We start from the raw sequence: 22545 nt of genomic DNA on the forward strand, positions 1-22545 counted from the left end.
CTGCAACCTCTCTCATTTGGAAGGACAGAAGTGGCAATTATATAGAAGCGGTCCATCGGTACTTCCTCTCCACGTCAAAACCCCCCTGAGTTGAGATTAAATCAACACTTCGAAGTGGCCAAATACAAATTATGGAATTTCCTACCAAACAACACAGAGGGCGAAGCAGTCTGAGGATGTGGCTCACCCTACCACGTTTCCAAGGGCAAATAGGGATGGGTAGTAAACGCTGTCTTTGTCAGTGACACCGTCAACCGACGAATAATTTTAAATAAAAATATCAGAAAGGGACAAGTTCGTTCAAAGAAGTTTAAGGAAGAAGGAAGGAAGGTATTTAGGAATGCAGGTCCTTGATACCTGCCCCCGATGGTAGAGTGAAAGAATCCGGCAGGTTTAAGTAGCCAGAACTAAAGGAGAAGAGGAATTTCGAAAGGTGTTCCGGGTGGTGGTGAGAGAGCTGTTTAGATTCGAATAAAGTCACTGCCAGACTGGAAGCCGTGCACAGGAATAATGAGTGAGTCGGAGTGTGAGGTAAACTACCGGCAGCAGAGGGGGCTTTTAAAAAAAAATCTATTGGCAGGTGCAAGGTGAGAAGCTGGCAGGATAAGCAATGGAGTAGTCGACAGCCGAAGCTTTACGTTCACTTTTGCTCTGAGCTGCTTCATAACTGCTTGTGTGTAAAAAAGAGTGTTAATTAGCCACTACAGAATAAAAAGTACAGGGTTATCTTCTTTATTTTTAATACAGCCCCGTCTTATTTCCAAAATTGTATTCTTAATATGACTGGAAATAAATGAATTAAGATGTATTCATATCTCGTATCCCTTTTTAAAGACATCTTTCACATTATTCGGCAATTCATGTGTGAAGAAAGCCATCCCATGGTTGGTTCCCCCACTGTCGCTTGTGCGCTGTTGTAAATTTATGTGTTCTCCCCTTCGAGAGGCGCTGCTTCGGAAACGTAGAAAAATAATTCCCCTGTAAGGATTCGTGCACAATTATCCTGACCCCCCCAAAAAAGAGCTGAAAACACAATCCCACGAACAGCTGACTTGGGGAGGGAACCGGTTTCAAGTTAACATAAAGTCATGAGTATTTAAATATGAAGCACTAATTTGTTTCGAGTGCTTGGAAGGTGAAATGTCTTTGGAATTTTAAAAAAAGGCAAATTAATATGTTTGCAGCTTAATTTAAAAAAAGTATCTGCGATTTCTATTAATCGTATCTACATCATAATCACAGACTACAAAATTATACTTAAAAGTATGTTCACAGCCGCATGCAGAATGTTACAACGTTGGAGGTAATGTAACAACTGGCGGCTCGAGCGCTTTTATTGATACCATTGAACCAGCTCCCATTGTGACATCATCGGCCAAGTCCTTCTCCCATTGGCACGCGACTTCCTCGCCCGCTGTCGCTCAATGGAGCGGTCCGGCCCCAACAGGGCGAGACCCTGCCCTCTCCGATTACTGATTGGATATGACTGCGGGGCCCCGGAGGCAACTGCTCGGCGACTGGCTGAAGATGCCTTCATTCATAATTTCCCTCCTCGCTTGCCCTGCACCGCCCCCTCTCGTCAGCAGGGTAGGTTGCGCAAGTGTAGTAGGGGTTGGATTCACTCTTAAAAAAAAAGCTGCTCCTGTTGAAAGTTGTGGTTCAGGCACCGTATGGAGGCGGCGGCTCGAGGCTTTGATTTGCAAGAGTTGTGTGTGTGAGCTCGGTGGACGGCGATGATGAACGTGGAGGTGGCTGTGCTGCTCTTCCTGGCCCTTTGGGTTTGTGTTTGGACGGAAGATTCTGGGAAAGTAGTTGCTGACCGCTACGCCGTGTACTGGAATAGCACCAATCCCAGGTAAGGCAATTTGCACATCAGAGGGGTGGAATGGGGAGCGTTTGTATTCCGGTATGCATGCTTCAGAAAGAACTGCACCATCCATTCCTCTAGATTCTTATACACTGATTCACAGATCAATTGAGCACCGTTTCCTATCGAATTGTAATTTTGCACTGTTTGCATTCTCCTCCCAAATCTTTCAGAGTCTTTATTTATGCAGTGCCCTTGCAATGATAAATTGCTCCGTGCTTTAAAAAGGAGACATATATACATATAGTTCTTGATGCACACGCGCCCGGATTTATTGACCTGTTAATTTCAGATATCTGAAACTGATTTGGAAGCAAGTCCCGCTCAAGGTCTGTGCCTTCGTTCGCTTCTACATAGGCACTCGCAAAACTTAGGGATCGCTCTGATCTCACCTAGGAAACGGGGGGCAGCGAGTACCCGCTGCATAGCCATTGCGTCGTGTCCTCTCTTTATTGTAACCTTTGCGAGTGAAAACGCCGTCATTTGGAGGTGCGCGGTCACGGAATGAAGCCAGTTCACTGGAAGCGTAGCATTTTTAAGGACACATTTGCAAGGAGATATTGCACTCAAGGGGGAGACTGACACGCGAAACGCGGCTGATCGGGACAGAGATTACAGTGACAAGATCTCTGTACGAGGGCGAATTTTATTCCTCGTCTAATCTGGCGATTCTTCTGATGGATGATTTTAAGATAGAAAATCATCGCTCTGTCTTCAGATTTGTAACTTTTTCCTTGCAGTTGAGCTGAGAAGTTAGGGGTGGTTGTGAAGGTGGCGGGGGGGGGGCGGGAGCGGGGGGAGCAGAAAGGCATTCATTGTGGAGAAGTAGCTGTCTCTTCCGTTTAAACTTTTGTTACGAAGTGCTCTCCGCTTTCTCGATCCCTTTTGCCACATCCCCACTCCCATTGGTCCTGCTTTAATGGGAGTGTGTGTGTGTGTGGGGGGGGGCGGTGGTTGGAGATGACAAGCTTCAGGAGCACGCGTTCGTTCCTGGGAGCTTATGCTGGGGTAGAGTGGTGAGTGTTATCAGTGAGCCTGAAGTGCTGTGCTATCTGATAACCTGTTTTCTCAGAAGCTCCCCGACCATATAGCAGCCCCCCCCCCAAGATTCGCCTAGTAAATTGATCTTTAATGCGAATTTCTTAATATCAGTACTCTACGATTTGCTGTCGTCCGTAATTCTGCCGGGATATGGATGGTCCGCCTGCATCTGTTGAACGGGAATAAACCACACACCCACTGCGTGCGTGCTCAATCTTTCAAAGTCATTGTTTTATTTGTTTGCAGTTTAGCCGCTGAGATTTTTTTCCAACCATCGCGCAGCCCTTACAGGTTAATATTGTGGAAAGATGTTTTATTTTTGTAAGTAGAACGATACGGCTGAATAAAAGAGTATCTTTTTTTGTGTGACGGAGTTCCAGTGTCTTAGCGTGTGCTAGAGCGGTGGTGCGGTGTTTAAAACAAGATTTTCCATAAATTTCCCAGGACCTGTCGATAAACACGGCAAGGAATTTCTAAACTGAGCAGTCAAGCCTGTTGCTCAGAACAGAGTCCGATCTTACCGAAACGACACCTGCAAAGAAAACAAAAATTCCCTGTGAAATAGTTCTTGGAATTTGGGGACGAGGGCTCACAATGGACCGTGCTCTTTTCCGCATTCAAATTCACACTTCGCACAAAAGAACATGCCCAGTAGTTCAGTTGGCATCTTTTTTAGTTCATTACAAACTCGCAATTTGCGCCCAAGGCAGTCAGCCATAGAAATTAGTTTTAGACTCCAGGCGAAGGGATCTGGGTTACAACAGGATAGGCGGTGCTCGGTACCTGCCAAGCATTTAAATGCACTGCAATAGCAGGACTTCTGTGTGAATCCCGAACTTCGAGGGGAGAAATAGACAGATAATCGTTTTCTCTGTTTCACTGCCTCTATGTTTGTCACCTCAGTTTAGCGACAAGGCGAATACTCGGAGTGAAGCCAATCTCACCTGACTCGTCTTCAGGAAGTTTGAGGGGTCTCCGCGTCTGTATTACACTCTAAACTTTTGCGTGCGTGTTTCCTTCGAGTTTGGCAGTTTCTCTCCCCACACAGCCGGTCAGCGTATACACAATTCCATCACCTCCTTAAAAAGCAAAGGAAAATAAATCTAAACATTGCGACAGCAACTAAGCACTAGATTTGGTTTAGCAGCGCAGTTCTCTTCAGCCGCTATGCAGTATATTTGGGTAGTGGGACGACCTCTCGTTAGCACGCAGTAATTCAAAATCGACGGGTTTAAAATCGGCTCGGGTGAGCAGCGTAGAAACGGGTTACATCTGATCATTCAACAAGTCGTGGGCAGATTTACTGGCCATCAGTTGAACTCTTAAAAGAGGAAATATGCGTATCAACATCTGTACTTTTTTGACCTTTCCCTGCAAGAGTAGTTGTTTGGCAGATGTAAAGTAATGCTTTGGCAGAATTCACCATGCAGAATATTTTCACTTTCTTTTATTTTACTGCGCAGCAAATTTTCTTGGATAAAAAAATTGAACTTTTCCTATAAAAGATGGGTAAAGGACAAGTAAAACAGAAGCCAAGCGTTGCCCAGGCACTGGGTTAATGAAGGAAGCGTTCACAGTTATGTGTTGCTCACTCACTGTTATATTTTCAGGGCTTATACGACATTGCATTCGCCGTCTGTAAGTGCCCTTTGCCTGATATCTTATCTCCATTCTGATTTATCCAACTTCCGTGTTCCTGATAATGCAATTAAAAAAATCAATAAATATGTTACTAATTTATGTTAATATCAAATTACAAATACGTCTTACTAATAATAGTCGGGCAGTCAGTAAATGGTAGAACTCTCCGTTTCGCACGGACTAATTTGAATTTACAATGCAAATTACTGAGCTAGATGCGGCATAGTGATACACATCATTATAATAAATTGTTCCTATAAAATTGATAGCCTTGCTCACAGACAGTGGTAATGGGAGTTTTTAATGAAACTGCCTATACGTGGTTAATTTATACATGAATACCATAACAACAGGTTCGTTGACATAAAAAACTGAGTTTCATGCTTTAGTTGTTTGGGTTTTTCACTCTTACTGTACATAGAACTGGGGTGTACAAGAGTGCGATGTGCTATAAATCATGCAGGCACACATCTTTCTGCAGTGGGGCAGTGAACCTCAATAAGCATAACACCATCCATATTTACATAGATCTAAGCCCAATGAAGTGAAAATAAAATCAGCTTGTTATCTTTCTTCTCATTAATTCTTTATTAGAATCATTTATAATTCCAAAATTATCTTATGTATTTTTTTAAAAAGCTATTATCTTTTCTGCTTTCACTCTTGGTACCAAGCAATCCGACAGTAAAGACTTTTGAGTCAGACTTTTATTGCAAGCTTTGTTGCAGTCCTTTCTTTTAACAAAAATAGCAAAGTGCTGGGGGACGGCGGGTTCTGGTAGATGAAACAACATCTAATTTTTCATGGAAGAGTCTGGACTACTAAACATCACTCTGAGGAAATTACACTGGAGAGGCCCTTAGCAAGTACTTTTGAAATGTTATTTGTCATGGTCAATCGTGTGCTGGGGGGCTTTAACAGGTAAATTGAGAAAGTCATATACTCATCAGGTATGGACGCATGATTATGTCGCAGATGTTTGAACATTGGTTCCTTGGTTTTATTTTTATCAAAATTTCGTGAGTGAGGGTCAGAAATCTCTTCATTTCTGCTGTCGGACAAGCAAGAAACTCAACTGACTGCAAAACATTGCTTTTTAAATTTGTTCGTGCATCTCAGACATTCTACCTCGTATGTATTGTGGGACAGCTCAAAAAGCACACTGGTTTTAACCTAATTATGATAATAAGCATGTACTGGTCTCTTCACTTAACTGAGTTACAGTGGGATCTCATATAAGATCAGCTTGATACTCAAGTCACAGGTAAGAAGGATCTAATCACTTAAAGTAACTGAATTGGGAACTTACATGTGCTGAGAGTTTAGATAATTCTATGTTATATACAGGGAACTTTGGGCTATTGATAATGCCGTAAACAATTGTTTTAAAACACGTTATGAGTTCCTATACACACTTTTGCCTCCTTTGCCTATCATTTATTTTGTACAATAGTTAGTCATTTAAAATGGAGCTCAGGAAAAGGGCTTGTATCTTGAGGTTGCTTTATCTCAGTGGTTGATGTGTTCTTTACCTCAAATTTGGTTTTCTTTTGATATCCGAAAAAGAACTCTCCTTCCCAGTTTCCAATGCTTCATTTAAAACAGTTACATTTTTTTTTATCAGAAAGAGTTGTAGGTTTCTTCAAGTCTTTGTGCAGAGACAAATTTCCAATTTCTTTCCTGAATGACATGGCTCTAATTTTACAATTATCCCCTTCTCTTCTGAGTTTATCCAGCAAAGAAAATAATTTTCTTTTATCTCTGCTACTGAATCTGCTTAAACACCCATTAATCTCCTGTTTTCTTGTGAGAACATGGCAAGTTTACTGTAACCTGCTCTCATAATTAACTCTCTGAGACCCATTTCTGTATTGGTGAATCCACATTTTTAAGGCTAATATATTCTTGTTGAGATGCAGGCAACAGCTATGAGGTTTCTTTTCAGTCTCTGTGAGAAGAGACACAGCCTCAAATATATGAATTCTTTTGTTTGCCAAATACAGTGTTATTAATGTTTAATATTTCTGATTGTAGCTAAATCCCTTGTAAGGCTGAGGTATTTTACTGTTATCAGTAGAGGGGAAAAAGGACAAGTTGAAAATTTTAGAGGCAGAGCGTATACTGAGAATCCTAGTGTCACCTGCTCTGAAAGGGAGAAAGGGAAAGAGGGTGTGTGTGTGTGTGTGACAGAGAGAGAGTGTGAGAGCGATAGAGGGAGAGGGGGAAAGAGAGAGAGAATCAGAATCAGGTTTAATATCACCAGAATATGCTGTGAAATTTGTTGTCTTTGCAGCAGCAGCACAATGCAATACATAATAATAAAAAATGGAATTACAGTAAATATATATATTAGTTAAGTGAAATAAGTAGTGCAAAAATAGATATAAAAAATAGTGAGGTCGTGTTCATGGATTCAATGTCCATTTAGAAATGGGACGGCAGAGGGGAAGAAGCTGTACCTGAAACGTGGAGTGTGTACCTTCAGGTTTCTGTACCTCCTTCCTGATGGAAGCAATGAGAACAAGGTATGACCTTGCACTCAACGTCAGTAAGACCAAATTACTGATTGTGGACTTCAGAAAGGGTAAGGCGAGGTAACACACACCAGTCCTCACAGAGGGATCTGAAGTGGAAAGTGTGAACAATTTCAAGTTCCTGGGTGTCAGTATCTCTGAGGAACTAACCATCTTTTACCAAATAAGAGTGGATGCTTCTTACTTAGTATATCCTGCACTCCATTGCCAATTGTAGCTTGTAATCATTGAAAATCGCAGCTCCCTGTCTTTGAACAGAAACAGATTTCAATCACAAATATGGATCACAAAGTTTACTGCTGAAGTGAGGGCATTGCTAAAGCGTTCCATTATTATTACTCACGTTGCCCACAAAACACTGACTTTGCTTGTTCATTAATGATTCTTTCAAATGCAGAATGGATTTGAGAGTCTTGCTGACAGATTTTTTGCAATAAAGGTTGTATATAGATTTAATTAAGACACCTAGAATTACGAGAGGTTTGGATAGAGAAATTTCCAAGGACCTGTTTCCTTTATTGAGGTCAATAGTCTTGATTTAGAGTAGCTTAACTAGAGGAGAGTTGAAGAACAAATAATATATCTCCTTCTGGAAGGTGTTGAGAGGTTGTAATTCATCACTTGACAGGCTACAGAGAGAAAAGCATCCATTTTATTTTAATGAAATACTTGCATTTATATAGTGCATTACACATCCCTATCTGAACATACCAAAGCACTTTTCCGTCAGTGAAGTAAATTGTAGTATCATCACTTCATTGATCCAAAAACACCTAGATTCATGCTTGAAATGCTGTAAACTTCACGACTATGAAGTGAGAGCAGGAGGATGTAGGACAGGACTGGTGCAAACCCAATGAAAAGGATGGCTCCCATCTTGGTACAAATTTCTTTGATTTTGCGAGTAATTTCTGTTCCCAATTAGAATTAGTTTTCTTTTTGTTGGTTCAGATTTTGTTCCCTCCCCTTCAAACACTATATCTTTTTAAATCTGGAGTATAATCAAAATAAACAAATCACACAGAGCTCCCCTGGGACTTGCTTATCTACATTTTGAGTGCCTCAGTGGGAATTTCCTTTTTGGTTTTACAATGATTGTTTCAGGAAATGAAGGATATTGCACCCATTCGTTGTGCTCTACCAGGTTGACTTCACTTGTGTGAAAGGTTCGTGAATCACAAATACCATGGCCATATTTTGTGAGTAATTTTATGGTGCCTTTGTTTTGTATGAGATCTCACCCACATACCACCGAGTGATTCCTTTCGCCTTCCTTAGACGCTCTTGGGTTGAACTAGACTGTTCACGAGCTCAGTGACTCACTTGACTTACCCTGAGCCAAAATTTAAATCCCTTTCCCTCAGACTGCCTATCTGCTCTGTGATGTCAGTCCCACCACAGTGCAACCTAATTCCTCACTTGTCTAATGGTCATCCCATCAGCCTCCCTCCGTCACTCAGGATTCTGTTGCCCGTGTCCTGACCCATGTTAAGTGCTACTCTTCCTTGTGTGCACTGATTTGCATTGATTTCTCGTCAACCAACAGTTTCAAATTTGCATCATGGCGTTTCTAGCATTCATTTTACCTCCCAAACCTTCTCAAAACCTATCATCCTCTGAGATCACCACTAGATCTGGCCTCTTGTATTTCCCTGCATAGTTTTGCTCCTCCATTATAATTGTTCCTTCAACTCAAGACTACATTCTCCCCAAACCTTTTTTGTCTTTTTCTCTTTATCTTCCCCACTGATTATAGATGCTCCTTAAACATTGCAATATGATTGTGCTGTTTTATGTTTTGATCATTCTTTTGCCCACCTTTGCTGTGAATGTCATTTTTATTTCTACCTTCCGGTGAGTCACCTTGAAACAATTAAAGCACATTATGGATGTTGCATGCACATAAGTGGTTGCTGTGATTGAGATATTCTGATTTATTGCACATTTGTTAAAATTATTTGAGCAATAAAATAGGTCAGGTACTATTTTAAAATGAAAATTTATAAAAATATGTATATTGGGAGTAATTGGAAAAAGGTTAAACCCACCCCCCCACCCCCTCTCCCTGCTGTGAAGGGGCTTCTGAACCTTTTCTGTGACTGTCGATGCATGGTGTGCTTATTGAAGCAGCACCTTCAGCGGTGTCAGTGTTCTGTGCAGGAAGTTTAACACGTGAGGGGGACTGTGTGTGTAATTTTCACACTTGTCTTTGTTAATTTTACTGATGTGAAGTAACCGTGTCAGTGCCGGTGAACTAGTGATGCAAAAAATACCTTGTTGCAGCTTTTACCACACCTGCCTGGTTTGCACTTTTCACTGGAGAGTGGAACCGAGCCAGATCTACGGCGAACCAGCCGATATCCCGTGTCATTTGGCCTCTTTGGTTGTGACTGGTCGGTGGTTTTAACGTTACGGAATAGAAACCCATTGGGGTATAGTGGAAAGATGTTCCGAATTGTGGTTTGCGGAGGAAAGGGCAAGAAAAGAACAGGATTGTGGAATTCTCCTGCCTCAGTTGCTGGGGGGAAAAATATCCTTCAGTGCCATATAATCAAAATGGAAGTTGATGAGCTCGGTTAGTGTAATGCTATACCTCCAATGAGTACCAAATTGTTCAATACAGGTAAATGCATACCTTATCCAAGCGTAGAATTCTCATCTGTCGTTCAACCTCTGAACTGTATAAAATTCTATAAGTTTAACAGTCATATCTTGATTTGAACAAGACAGGTCCCTCCAATTAAAAAGTCTTCGATCATTAGCATAAAGACACTGTTTCTCTGTTGGCATCTTGGATCCAATGGCGATTAACCATATGGACTACAGGGCTCTGTTGAACATTCTAGTGAATTTTTTTTTGTTTTGAACGAATCTAGCGGAAATGCTCGATTAGCGGCAGAGGCAGGGGCTGATGTGTTATTGTTCTGCTCAGTGCGAACAGATGAATTAATGACTTAAACAGTCGGCAGAACGAGTGTTAGGGGCCTGGATGATTTTAGCAGGCACTTCAGCGCTCTGCAGCGCATTAGAGATTAATGTGGGTGTGCGAAATTTTCATGGGAGCACTCTGTCTGTTGTTTTGTCTGCTCTGGGGTTTTGTTAGGGTGTTGTGATTGCCAATTTCATAAATTTCAGGCTGTAATAATTTGTGCGATGGGACTGTGTTTGACAGCACAGCCCAGCAGGATCTGAGCAGTCCTTCAAACTTGCTCTGTCGGTCATTTGGATCATCTGTATCTTAACTTCATTTTTTTGCCATTGACTCTGCAATATCAATGCGAACAATATTGAGCTGTATACCTGTGCAACCCCACTCCACCACCGCAAGTGTGTGATAGTTTCGGCTTTCCCATTCTCTCCTTTGTGAAGAAAATGGCCCTGTTCCTACATTAAACTGCATCCTGGAGGCCTTGAGATCATTTGCATAAATCCAGAACTTTTTTTTTGTGTGTGAGTAAGATCTCCTCCACTCTAAATCACTGCTTGCAATAAGAGAGCTTTCGCTGGGCTGCATGCTCTTGGGGTCAAATCCTGGTTTGTTGTCTGTTAGTGGCAGGGCGGAGGAGTGCGGAAGCTGTTTCCAACAACAGGTTAAGTGGATCACTCATTAAGCAGCCTCAGTTTTGGAGCAAGTTTTCCTGTAGTATATTAGCACCAGTCTGTAAGACGGCTGCAGAGGGTTTTCTAGACATTCTGACTTTTAAAGTAAGCCAGCTGTACCTTCCGCAGAATACAAACGAGCTCTCCTGAATATCGTTAATCCTCTCTTCTGGGCGCACATGAGGTGGAAGGGCACCTGGTTTCTATTGCTCCATGCTAGCTTTCATTACAGCGATACAACAGATAGACTGGCTATTACAAAGGGGGGCCATCTGTGTATCATATACTGTGAATGTAAAGGTCTCCAACCTACAGGTTATTGCTGCTGTCTATCTGTCTGATTGGGACATATAGTTGTCATTGGCTGTCAGGTAAAGTTTACTCCACTGGTGTAGGGTATTGGATCAATACCATACTTTGCAGTTATCAATCAGTTTTATTCTGAAGCTTTTTAGTTATGGTACAGACTGTCAAATGTCTGTATCCATGTCTGTCTGAGTGCACAGTTCTTTTACCTCCTGCTTTGGAGCACGTAGCTGAAAAATGCTAGCACCGTTTACTGTTCCATTGGGAGGAGGAAAATAAAGCTGGACGGAGCAGGGGCTGGGTAGGGGGTGAGCAGTGCTATTGGTCCATCTTGTAGTTCGAGGATATTTACTCGTGACCCAGTATCAGAGTCAGATTTATTATTGCCGACATTTGTCACGGAATTTGTTGTTTTGTGGCACCAGTACAGTGAAATACGTAAAACATACTCTAAACTATAATAAGAAATATAAAAAAAAAAGTAGTGCAAGAAATAGTGAGGTAGGTTTCATGGGTTCATTGTCTGGTGGTGGAGAGGAAGAAGCTGTTCCTAAGATGTTGAGTCTGTGTCTTCAGGCTCCTGTAGCTCACCTCTGATGGGAAGAGGGCATATCCTGGGTGGCATGGATCCTTAATGATTAATGCCGCCTTTTTGAGACAGCTCCTTTTGGAGAAGTCCTCAATATGGGGAGGTTAGCGTCCATGGTGGAGCTGGCTGAGTTTACGAAGGAGATGCTTAAGAGTGAACATGTCTTATGAGGCTCCCGAGAGCAAATGAATTTGTTCGCATGACTTTAATTGTTCCAGAAACTGCTGGACTTCTAGATAAGCAAAATTTTGATTTTGTTTTACACGTTCCCAGGAGAAGTCAGTATTCATTGTCCGTCCCCAAGTACCTTTTGAGAAGGTATTGGTGAACCATCCTCCTGAACCTTTCTCGTTCTCCTGTTGCAGATGCCCACTGTACATTTGGGGAGGTAGTGCCAGGAATTTAACACAGTGGCAATGAAGGGACATTTCATGTCAGATGGTGTGTGATTTGGATGGTGATGTTCCCATAAATCTATTGATCTTGACCTATTAGATAGTAGAGATTGGTAGCTTGTGGGGTGCTATCACTAGAATAGGTGAGAGGTTGCTCACTATAACCACAGTGCATAATTTAAACATAATGTTAGCTTTTTATACCTTTCAAATTGTGGTCACCTACACATAATCAAGGAATTAACAATTCCTCTTCTTTCAATCTATTTTCCAGTGGGGATTTCAATAATGTGAAATTGTAGCATATGTATTTTTTCCTTTTCATGTCTATATGAGGGATATTCAGCAAGAGAACTATGAGTTTTGCCTTCCATGCTTGGGATTGATTTGGAAGAGAACATTTTCAGCTGTTTAACTGTAGTATTAGGAGATGGTGATTGCAGTAGGTTCAAATTAACGAATTAAGCATGTTGACCTGTGTGATTATATTCTTTGCTGTGTATCAGTGCCAACAGATTAAGTAGGTTTCATCATACTCCTGTGGCTTGAGAAGGTATTTAATTTTTTAAAGTTTCTGATATTATCTTTATTCATGAAGGAAAAAAACAGCGCAAACGAAAACCTCTAAATTCCTGTTAAGTACATTATATAGTGTAAATCTTAAAGAAAGAGGGAAAAAAAACACCATTGCCATCCCAGGGGTGATATCCCTATCTTTGTTTGAGAGGCTACCCTACCAAACCCCTGGCCTTCCACGTGTGGTAGTAGAAGGAACCTATACTGTGGTCCTTCCCCACAGCGCCTTAGCATTGGCTGCAGCGAGCCTCGGTGCTCCTGTCTCGAAGATGATATTCCTATCAATGCATTTCTCCCTCAGTACGGCACAAGAAGTCACAGGAATTTTGTGCTCTGTTTTTGACTCAAACCTATCACCTTTTGACTTCAGTGGAGAAAACTGTTTATGGAGTCATGGGTAACAGAGTGTTGGAGAATGGGGGAGAAGGAAGGGCATTAGATGTCCTGCCAAAGGTGAAAAATATTCTTAGGCCACACCAGGAAACATAGTGAATTTTAAAATGCGCTGCGATTGCCCAATGTAGAGACAATGCTGCACATATCCGAGATGTTAGAAGTGGGCGAAGATGGGGAAGAGGTGCTGTAGATATCTCTTTTCCCCTCTCTGCCCCCACTACTGACAATCTTGTGACAAAGTAACTTATATTCTCCAGGGAAGAATGCATTCAATCTCTAATTAAAGATGGATTAGATCACTTCAGGTTACTAATACTGCATAATAAAAAAAAATTAATCACTCCTGAAATCTCACCATCCTCCCAGAGTCACCCGGTCACTCCGCGATGCCCCTGATTTGGACTTAATCCCCCTTCTACCATCTTATCATCTCCATTTACCAGACCCAGGCCAAACCCTGTAAAGGTTGCAGTGGTTTATAATCATCTTGCTGTGGAGTCATATGACTGCACACAGTTTAAGAGCTTACCTTTGAAATCGAGCATTTTACTTAAAATTGTTCCTGGGATGTGGGCAATACTTTTAATTTATGCTGTCATTTGCTACACATGGTTGAGATGGAGGAGATGTGGGGGTAAGAAGAGGCTTTAAAGGATGAAGTCCTGCACTGCTGGTATGACCTTGAATCTGACCCTTAAAACGGGTAGAGTACAGAAGGCTTCTTTCTCTGAAATGTTTGAAGTATCATTTTGAATTTCTGAGGCACATTTGGAAGGTGTTTTTTTTCTCACTGCTTTGCTTCCACTGTTGGTTCCTAAATTAGTAAATATTCTGCATTTATAATCTTTCACTGGAGGATGTGGACGTGCTCATCTGGGGGCTGCAGGGCTCATTTCAAAAGCTGCACGCTACTGTACCTGCTCTGACAAAGAATCTGTGGCCTGAAATGTTAACCGCCCCACCCCATATCTCTTCCTGTAAGTGTTGCCCAACCTGCTGAGTGCTCCAGCCTTTTCTGTTTTTGTTTCAGGTTTCTAGCATCTGCATTTAAAAAAAAATTAAATTTTTAAGTGCAGGAGATGGAAATCTGCAACCCTGTCTATTGTTTGCTCACTGTTCCATGAAGTGAGGGAAGTTGGCCTTTTCTGCCATTGGGCTTCCCATTGCTTAAAGAGCCTTGGCCTGTGCAATAAACACAGCCTTCTCTGGTTGTGAAACATTTTGCACTCTGCACCCAGCCTTTTCTATGTAAGATTTGGCCTTTGAATTATTGCATGTACACCCTTCTCTGTGGTGCCAACGTGGGTCTGTCGCTAACTGTAATAATATATGGTGTCCTTGAGATTGTGAAAGGCACTATATAATACTAAAGAATGTTTATTTTATTTTTGAAGTACTTTATAGATAAAGAATTCCTCTTTGCTTAATTTGTCTAATTTTTCTGCTCCAAACTGAAGCAATATGGAATATTTGATTCTGGCTAATTCACGCTCACATGGTCACCCCGTACATTAGAGAGATGGGAGAAATGTCTCAGCTGGTCAGAAATTCTCCCCGCAGAAGTTCAGAGTCTGGCAAACTAGCTAAATTCTCTGATAGCAGAGTATAAAGGCCCAGTGCTCCACTCCCATTCATTCCACCCCATCCAAGCATCACAGTTCTTGACATACTGGTTGTAAGCACTGGCTGGGGTTTAAGGTGAGGTGGAGTCAGGACGTGCAGGTACTGTTCAGCTCAGGATACCCAGTTTCATCTGCTGATTTCGAGCTGACTAAATGATGTCCGCAAACCAGGATTCATCACTTTTCTCTTGTAGGTTTTTTTTTCCTTCCTTCAGTAATTTCCCACTATGTTCGTCCAGTGTGTCTCACTCTGTTGCTTTCTCTTTCATGAGCAGACAATGGAAGTTTCTCTGGCGTTCTCTGGGAAGGGTCCATCTTGAATGGGTATAATCCCTCATTGATAAGGAAACTGCTGTCAGGGTGTGTGAAAGGACTCGGGGGCCTTGCAAGGTGGGGGGTTATGGGAGATGTCAGTCACTGAAGTGTGTACCCTTTCTAATCCTCTGAGCTCGTGAACAGTGCTTCTAAAACTGGGAGTCACACTAGTGTCACTCCACCTTGAGACAGCATGCAGTTTTTGCTCTGATTTGACATTTGAATGATAAAAAAAAAGTTGGGGAGGGGACAAAATTCCTCAGATGGAATACTTCATCTTCAATGCCTACTATAGGTCACGGGATGGGATTAACTACAAGGCCTCTTAAAATTATAAATATATTTAACCAGTTCCCACAAGTCATTGAAACGTTTAAACCTGCATTTACTTAAAGCAAAGTTGTACTCACTTGAGAACCTACTTAAAAAGGACTATGCAGTTGTGGTTGTTAATTTTCCCCTGACTTTTCTCAATCTCCCTTTCTCTAACCATCTTTAAAATTTGACTTTGATGCTACAATGCTTTACATTGTGATTGCAGTAACACAGTGACTTAAGATCACTGGACTAACAACCCAAGACCAGTCCAGAGACAGGAGCTCAAATCCCTCCACAGTCATAACGGGCATTATATTCAATTAATTAAATAAATCAGAAACGAAGTGTCTGTTCTTGTAATGATGCCCTTCAAATTACCAGATTATTGTAAAAACCCAATGGGATCAGTGACAGCTTAGAGGGAAGGAAATCTGTTGTCCTTGCCCGGAGTGACCTTTGCCTTATTCCAAACAATCTACTGGTAGCTGCCCTCTGCATTGATTGTGGAGGCTGATAAGTTTAAGGAAATTGTGCAATTAATGATTGCTTGGTAAAGAGAATGGAGGAGATAACAAATCCCAGTTGCATTACTGTATATTTTATGAATAGGTATGTAAATTTAAAAGGTATTTAGTTGGGAGTAATATGTATTGTCTTGACTTTAGCTTAACCATAATTTCCTGACCTCTACCTCTTCCATCTATACCCCTCCCTTGCACCATTTAACTTTTGTTTCAACTTTGCTTGTGCCTTGCACTACAGACTTTCACTTGTGGTTCACCATGTTGGGGTGGGTGTCTATGCTGCTGGGTTGTACTTGCAGGGTAAATTCATGGAATTGTTATTACACAGAAGTAGGCCACTCAGTCTGTAGCCTCAGAACATTTCTGCTGATCCAACCCTCATACTCTTTCTCCAGAGCCCTTCAAAGTATCCCCCCTCAAGTGTCTGTCCGAATCTCTTCTGACCACGAAAGTCTGACTGATTTTGTTCCACTGGCCTTGTTCACAGTGACCTGCAGGTCATTTCAGCCCTCCGCACTTTATTAAAAGATAAGTCCATTTTTCCTCGGGTGGATGTGGAAATTGGTCAGGAGAGTCGGCAGAGGGTCATGTTCCATATCTGCCCTCCGAACAGTATTTAGATGAGATACAGGACGATTGGCTGGTAGGAATAAATAATAAATGTAGGAATTGCTATTGATGTCTTGTGAATGCATAAATAAGTAACTTATTGGGACCTGTTGTATTCAAAGGGAAGAGATGAGGGGGAAAAGAATAATAACCATAACCACAATCAAAAGCCTGAAAGCACATACTGCCAGGCTCAAGATCAACTTCTCAGCTTCATATCTTGCTTTTTTTTTAAATTTCATTTTTATGTGGAGATACAGGCCTTTCAGGCCCAAAGAGCTGCATCGCCCTCTACCCCAAAAATTTAACTCCAGCCCGATCACGCGATAATTTTCTTTTCTTTTTTTTGGTGTGCGCCTGCGTGCGTGGCACATCTGTGCGTGTGTGTGTGTGCGTACGTGATGATGTCTTTTTTTATGGCTTTTTTTACAGGGCGCGGAGCGAGAGAGAGAGAGAGAGACTGTGTGGCGCGCCACTCCTCACACAGACATTTTTGCAGTATTTTTCCCTTTATTTTACGAGGTCGAGTTGCGATCTCGACACTCAACCCGGCACGGATGGAAAGCGTGCTCGGGAGCGGACCCGACTGGTTTCGAACCCGGGAACCTCCGCTCCCAGGTCCGGCGCCGATGTCGTTGCGCCACCAGCCAGCCCCACGGGACAATTTTCAATGATCAATTAACCTACTAGCTGGTACATCTTCGGAATGTGGGAGGGAGCCGCAGTGCCCGGAGGAGACCCACGCGGTCTTGGGGAGAACATAAACTCCTTATGGGGGATGCTGGAATTGAACTCCGATGTCCCGAGCTGTAAGAACATTGAGCTAACCGCTACTGTGTCACCCTAAAGCTATCAAACGGACCTCTTGAATGATAGATGGATTGTTAACCTTGCCGTCTGGCCTGTCATGGCCTTGCTCCTTATTGATTGCCTACACTTTTCTTTCTCTGTAATACTTTTATTTATTCAGCGATATGGCAGATAACGGGCTGTTCTGGGCCAGTGAGCCTTTGCCACCCGATTACATCACGAGGTCCTCTGCTAGTCAGGGTGGACCATGTATATCGTGTCCCAGCTGTCTATGTGCTACGCAAGCTAGCATGCAAGCCATTGCAGTGCGATATGGAGAGCAAGCTGTCGCCCACGCAGCAGGCTTCCTCTCATTGTTGCTCATGAATCCAAAGGAATGGCACAGACCAAAACAGTTCGGCCCCAGTGGCGTCACAGGAATAGCCAGTCAGCATTGAATTCGACACGGGGCCTCCTTAGGGACTCCAGCTCCGGATTTTTCCCTCGGGGTGTACTCCTGAAGCCTTCCGCATCAGCGGGTAAAGCCTCAAGGCAGCGGAGGTTTGAGATCAGAGTCTTCCTTCTCCGGGATGGGCTGCCAGAGCCCCATCCGCCCGAAGCGACTGGTTTTAAGGCGCCGGTCACCCGCCTCTGCCCTTCCTCCTGTCTGGAGGAACGGTAACGCGGGGCTTAGTCGCTAAGCCCCACGTGAAGGCCACGAGCTGGATTTGGTTGTCAGAGGCTATTTGAGACGCACGCCATTGGAAGCATTTAATAAGTAGAGGGAGCTTATCCTCAATACCACCCCCGGCTATAACAACCCCAATTAGAATGTGGGAGTAAACTGGAACACTTGTAGGAAACCGGTACAGTCACAGGGAGAAGGTATAAATAGCTTTACAGACTACGACAGGATTAGACCCAGGATGCTGAAGCTGTAATAGTGTTACACTAACTGTTACACTACTGTGCTCTACATTCAGTGGTTGTTTTTCCCTTGTACTGTCAATGCTTAAATGTGCTGGAAGGATCTCTGTGGATGGCATACAAAACAAAGATTTTCGCTGTACCTCGCTACATGTTACAATAATAAGCCAATTTGCCAATATAATTTGCCAATTTAGAATCTTATCATGTGTCTAACATAGCAAGCACTGCATTACATTGTAACTTGTGTTCAAAATATTTCTTGTTGCTTCTGCATTAAACAGCGCATGAAGCAAGAAAGTTTAACAGGAGGAAGTGTCTAGGATTCAGCCACTGTGCTCATCTCCTGAATGTCTGGGCTCTCCTGCAAATATTGGGGAGTGGGTATCACCAACAGGAAATGCAAATGAATTTCAATTTCAAGTTCCTGGGTATCAGTATCTCTGAGGATCTAACCTGGTTGCAACATATCAATGCAGCTGTGCAGAAGGCAAGACAGCAGCTATATTTCATTAGGAGTTTGAAGAGATTAAGTTTGTCAACTAAAACACCCGAGAACTTAAACAAATGTACCATGGAGAGCATTCTGACTGGCTGCACCACTGTCTGGTCTGGGGAGTGGGGGCTACTGCACGAGATCGAAGTAAGTTGCAGAAACTTGTAAATTTAGTCAGCTCCATCATGGGCACTAGCCCATGTAGTATCCAAGATATCTTCAAGGAGTGGCACCTCAGGAAGGTGGCGTACATCATTAAGATCCCCATTACTCCGGGCATGCTCTCTTCTCATCGTTACTGGCAGGAAGGAGGTTCAGAAATCTGAAGGCACACACTCAATTTCTTCCCCTCTGTCATCCGATTTCTAAATGGACACTGAATCCAAGAACACTACCCCTCTACTTTTTGTTTCTGTTGTTGCACTACTTATTTAATTTCACTGTTTTTTATATATATATATATTTAAACTGATATTAAAACTGATTCTGATTCTGAATGTTTCTGTTAGTAGCCAAAAGCAAAAGCAAATTTTTCTGTCTCCAAGATTCTTCACATCTTCCACCATTTCCCATTAGGCCTTCAGGTTGATTTTAAGATGGCTGCCTATTCTCTATAAAGCTGTAGCTGTATTTATACCTGCAGTTTAAAAAGCCCGAAATTCTATCACTAGCATCAGGGAATCAAATCTCTTATTTAATATAAGCTCCAATAACAGCAATTACCACCACAATATACAATCAATGCATATCAAATTTGTGATTCTAATGCAGGACCCTGTTAAGTGTATGTTCCTATAACATTTAATGGCATTAGTCTGTGTACTTCGCAATAATTGACTAATGCGTTTGATGAAAAGATAATGTTCTACCATTATGGATGTCAAAAGAAGCCATCACGTGATGAATGGTCTTAAAAGCACCAATATGTGGCCATCTCAGGCAAAAAATAAAATAGAAATCAATGTTTATCTTCAGCTGAGTGCTGTGGATGAGGAAATAATAAAGAATGTAGAGGTTTAACTGCCTGCACGTTGAAAGCTCTTAGGAGTCAGCTGTGATTCTAGAGAAGGACTGGTTGCCCTCAGAAGAAATGCTGTATTCAGGATCAGCTTACTGCTTGGGATCATCAGAAAAGTACCCTGCTGTTGGTCAGAAAAAAAAGTTGCAGAAGTTCCTGTCTCAACTATCGTTCTGCTCTCAATCAGACCACTTGCTAGGTCAGTCATTCATTTTCTTTTTTTGTGGGATTGTGCTGTATACCGATAGATTGAGAAATAGATGATGGGGCAGTTGCTATGTCAGAGCGCTTATTAGATTAGTTTGGGAAATAAATGCGGGCATTCCAGAGTGCTATGTGGATATAAGTTTGTTTCCTAGTAAGATTCAAATATTTTCTTCTTGTCAACCTTGCTGTAACTTGATTGTGTTGAAATCAAGAATCTTCATGTAGTTTCAGTTGTGCTAGGCTATTTTCAGTGCCTGGAATGTGCCCAGAGAGAATGGGCCAAGACTCTCCTGGTCTCTGGCTATGTTAACATGTTACCAGTGAGCTTCATGTGTCCATTGAATATCTGGGGGAAACTCCCTGGTTCCCTGGGGCTGAAGTTGAAACAAGTTGCCCCTTGGCAATGACTGGAGAGGGAATGAGTTGGAGTAGTGATGGGCAGGAAGGGATTTGGGACATGAGATTCTGCAGATGCTGGAACTCCGAAACAACACACACAAAATGCTGGAGGAACTCAGCAGAGTAGGCACCATTTATGGAGATGTGTAGACAGCCTATGTTCTGGGCTCAGACCTTTCAAGACTAGGAGCTTTCAGAATGTTGACTGGCTAAATATAGATGGTCGAGAGATTCCATATCTCAAAGGGCACCTTAAATTGTGAGTAGACACTTGAGTGGAGTGTGTGTATGGAACCACAGAACCGCACATCAGCAGAAGTCAGCACCCTAAGCAATAATTTGGCTTTTGTCATTTTGAAGTCAAACCTTGAATAGGTGCAGCATCTCCTGAAGAGACTATAAAGGTATTGTACAAGTCACATGTCTAGAGACAGTAAAACAACACAATACATTATAACTTCAATTGTGTCTAACACCAGTATTTATCTATTCAGGCCGTTTACTTCGAAACATTTAGAGCTTTTGATTTCTGTGTGAACATAAAAAAAGATGCTGGAATTGACCTGAAACAAATTGACAAGGATTTGAGTAATTCTTGCATTGTTGTTTCCAGAGTTCAATAGTTTATCTTTCTCAACTTTATACTTTATTAGAAGTATCTGCTTCTTGTGGTCTGCCTTAAACCCATGAGCAATATGCTTTCTAATATTTGGCTTCCAGAGTTAATCACCTCCTCCCACCTCCCTGTAGAGATTCTCTCCGCACTCCCCCATTAGAATTTCCCACGCATACCACTGCTCCCTAACAGTGAGAATTACTCTGTTCTATCTGATTTAAAACAAAATTCAACGTTACCGATAAAACCTGTCCAATTTCCTCTCAAATTCCCACTTCTCCTTACTCTCTCCACAGTCTCTAACCCAAGATTAAAACAGCAATCATGTCAATAATTATGTTTAAAATGAAGTTTAATATACAGACTACAGGCCTTACTTATAAAACAAATTGGGCTTCTGGGGGCAATAGGCTTTTTATCTACATTATTAACGAACTTCCATTTTCATTTCTTTACATTATCTGCATGCTCTTAATTATAAAATTCTTTTAAGACGCGAACAAGCAAAGTATCAGCAGATGCCAATTCATTCTGTGCACAAGTGCAATGAAATTAAACGTTTGTCATTTAAATTTTGTCACTAAAATCTGTTAGTTTTATATAGATTTTAAAATATGAAATGCCAAAAGTGATCCTCCAAATGCAGAACACCAGCCAGATTCATCCAATCTAATCACAGGAGAGAGAGATCACTTGCAAAGTCATTTGCTTTTTTTATTTCTCCCATTTTATTACACAATGCAGGGCAAATGTCCTGAAGCAGTGTAGCCAATTTTGTCCCTATTATTGCTCTCCAATGCTCTTATAAATTTAAGGCAAAAACCAAAATTAAAACTAGTAGCTCTGTGCTTTTTGGTATCCAGTACCTCTTGTAAAGAACCTGATAACAAAACAGAAGCAGAGGAAGTACTTCAGAGACCATGCACGTCCAGGATTGGTTTCAAATAAGTCAACTGAAACTCAACCATTTCCCTCCTGAGTCCTGAGCTATAATCCTATATGTGCCAGTTTTGGGAGTCATAGTTCACAGTGGGGTTGGCCACTGTCCCATATTAGCCGGAATATCCTGTATATTGGGCTAAATTGGTTTGTCCCATACGGGACCGCCTTGTCCCGTATTTCCCCTGCTATCCAAAGGTAGAGCGTTCCTATGAAACCGTTCGTAAACCGAAATGACGTAAAGCGCAGAAGCAATTACCATTAATTTATATGGGAAAAATTTTTGAGCGTTCCCAGACCCAAAAAATAACCTACCAAATCATACCAATAGCACGTAACACCTAAAGTAACACTAACGTATAGTAAAAGCAGGAATGATATGATAAATACACAGCCTATATAAAGTAGAAATAATGTATATGTACAGTGTATGAGAATCGGGAAGATTAAGCCAAAACCAATTTGTAGAAAAAAATCAGCACGTACACGCATGCACACGCAGGTGGCCGCGCAAGGCTTCTTGGTCATGGTAGTCTTTCTCGGGGTAAACGTAAGTGTCCCGTATTTGACTGCTACTTTTGCCCCTTATTTGGTAGTGAGAAAGTGGGCAACCCGAGTTCACAGTGCCATGTACAAAAGTCCCAGTCTGTCTGGTCTCTGTTTAAGCTAAAGTAGTTTGAGAATGTGGCTCTGCACCAGCTTCCCAATGGCATTTAAAGATGAACAACTAATGTTGCCCTTCTTGTATCACCCACATTTTGAAAATTAATCTATATATTTTAAAAAATTGTCAGCATCCTTTTAAAAGCCTTGAGAATAGA

At 41.9% G+C, this 22545-nt stretch overlaps 1 protein-coding gene across 2 annotated transcripts in view; it reads left to right on the forward strand.

Annotated features, from left to right (window-relative positions):
• The first annotated feature begins 1600 nt into the window (after positions 1–1600).
• LOC140188009 (ephrin-A5-like) overlaps positions 1601–22545 on the forward strand; it is a 454565-nt gene continuing 433620 nt past the window's right edge. For both annotated transcript variants that reach the window (XM_072243885.1, XM_072243886.1), the window contains exon 1: positions 1601–1855. In XM_072243885.1, coding sequence (XP_072099986.1) covers positions 1734–1855 — 122 coding nt within the window. In that variant the 5' untranslated portion in view covers positions 1601–1733. The remainder of the gene's footprint in view (positions 1856–22545) is intronic.

Source organism: Mobula birostris, chromosome 26, assembly GCF_030028105.1.
Source record: "Mobula birostris isolate sMobBir1 chromosome 26, sMobBir1.hap1, whole genome shotgun sequence".
Classification (NCBI taxonomy): Eukaryota; Metazoa; Chordata; class Chondrichthyes; order Myliobatiformes; family Myliobatidae; genus Mobula; species Mobula birostris.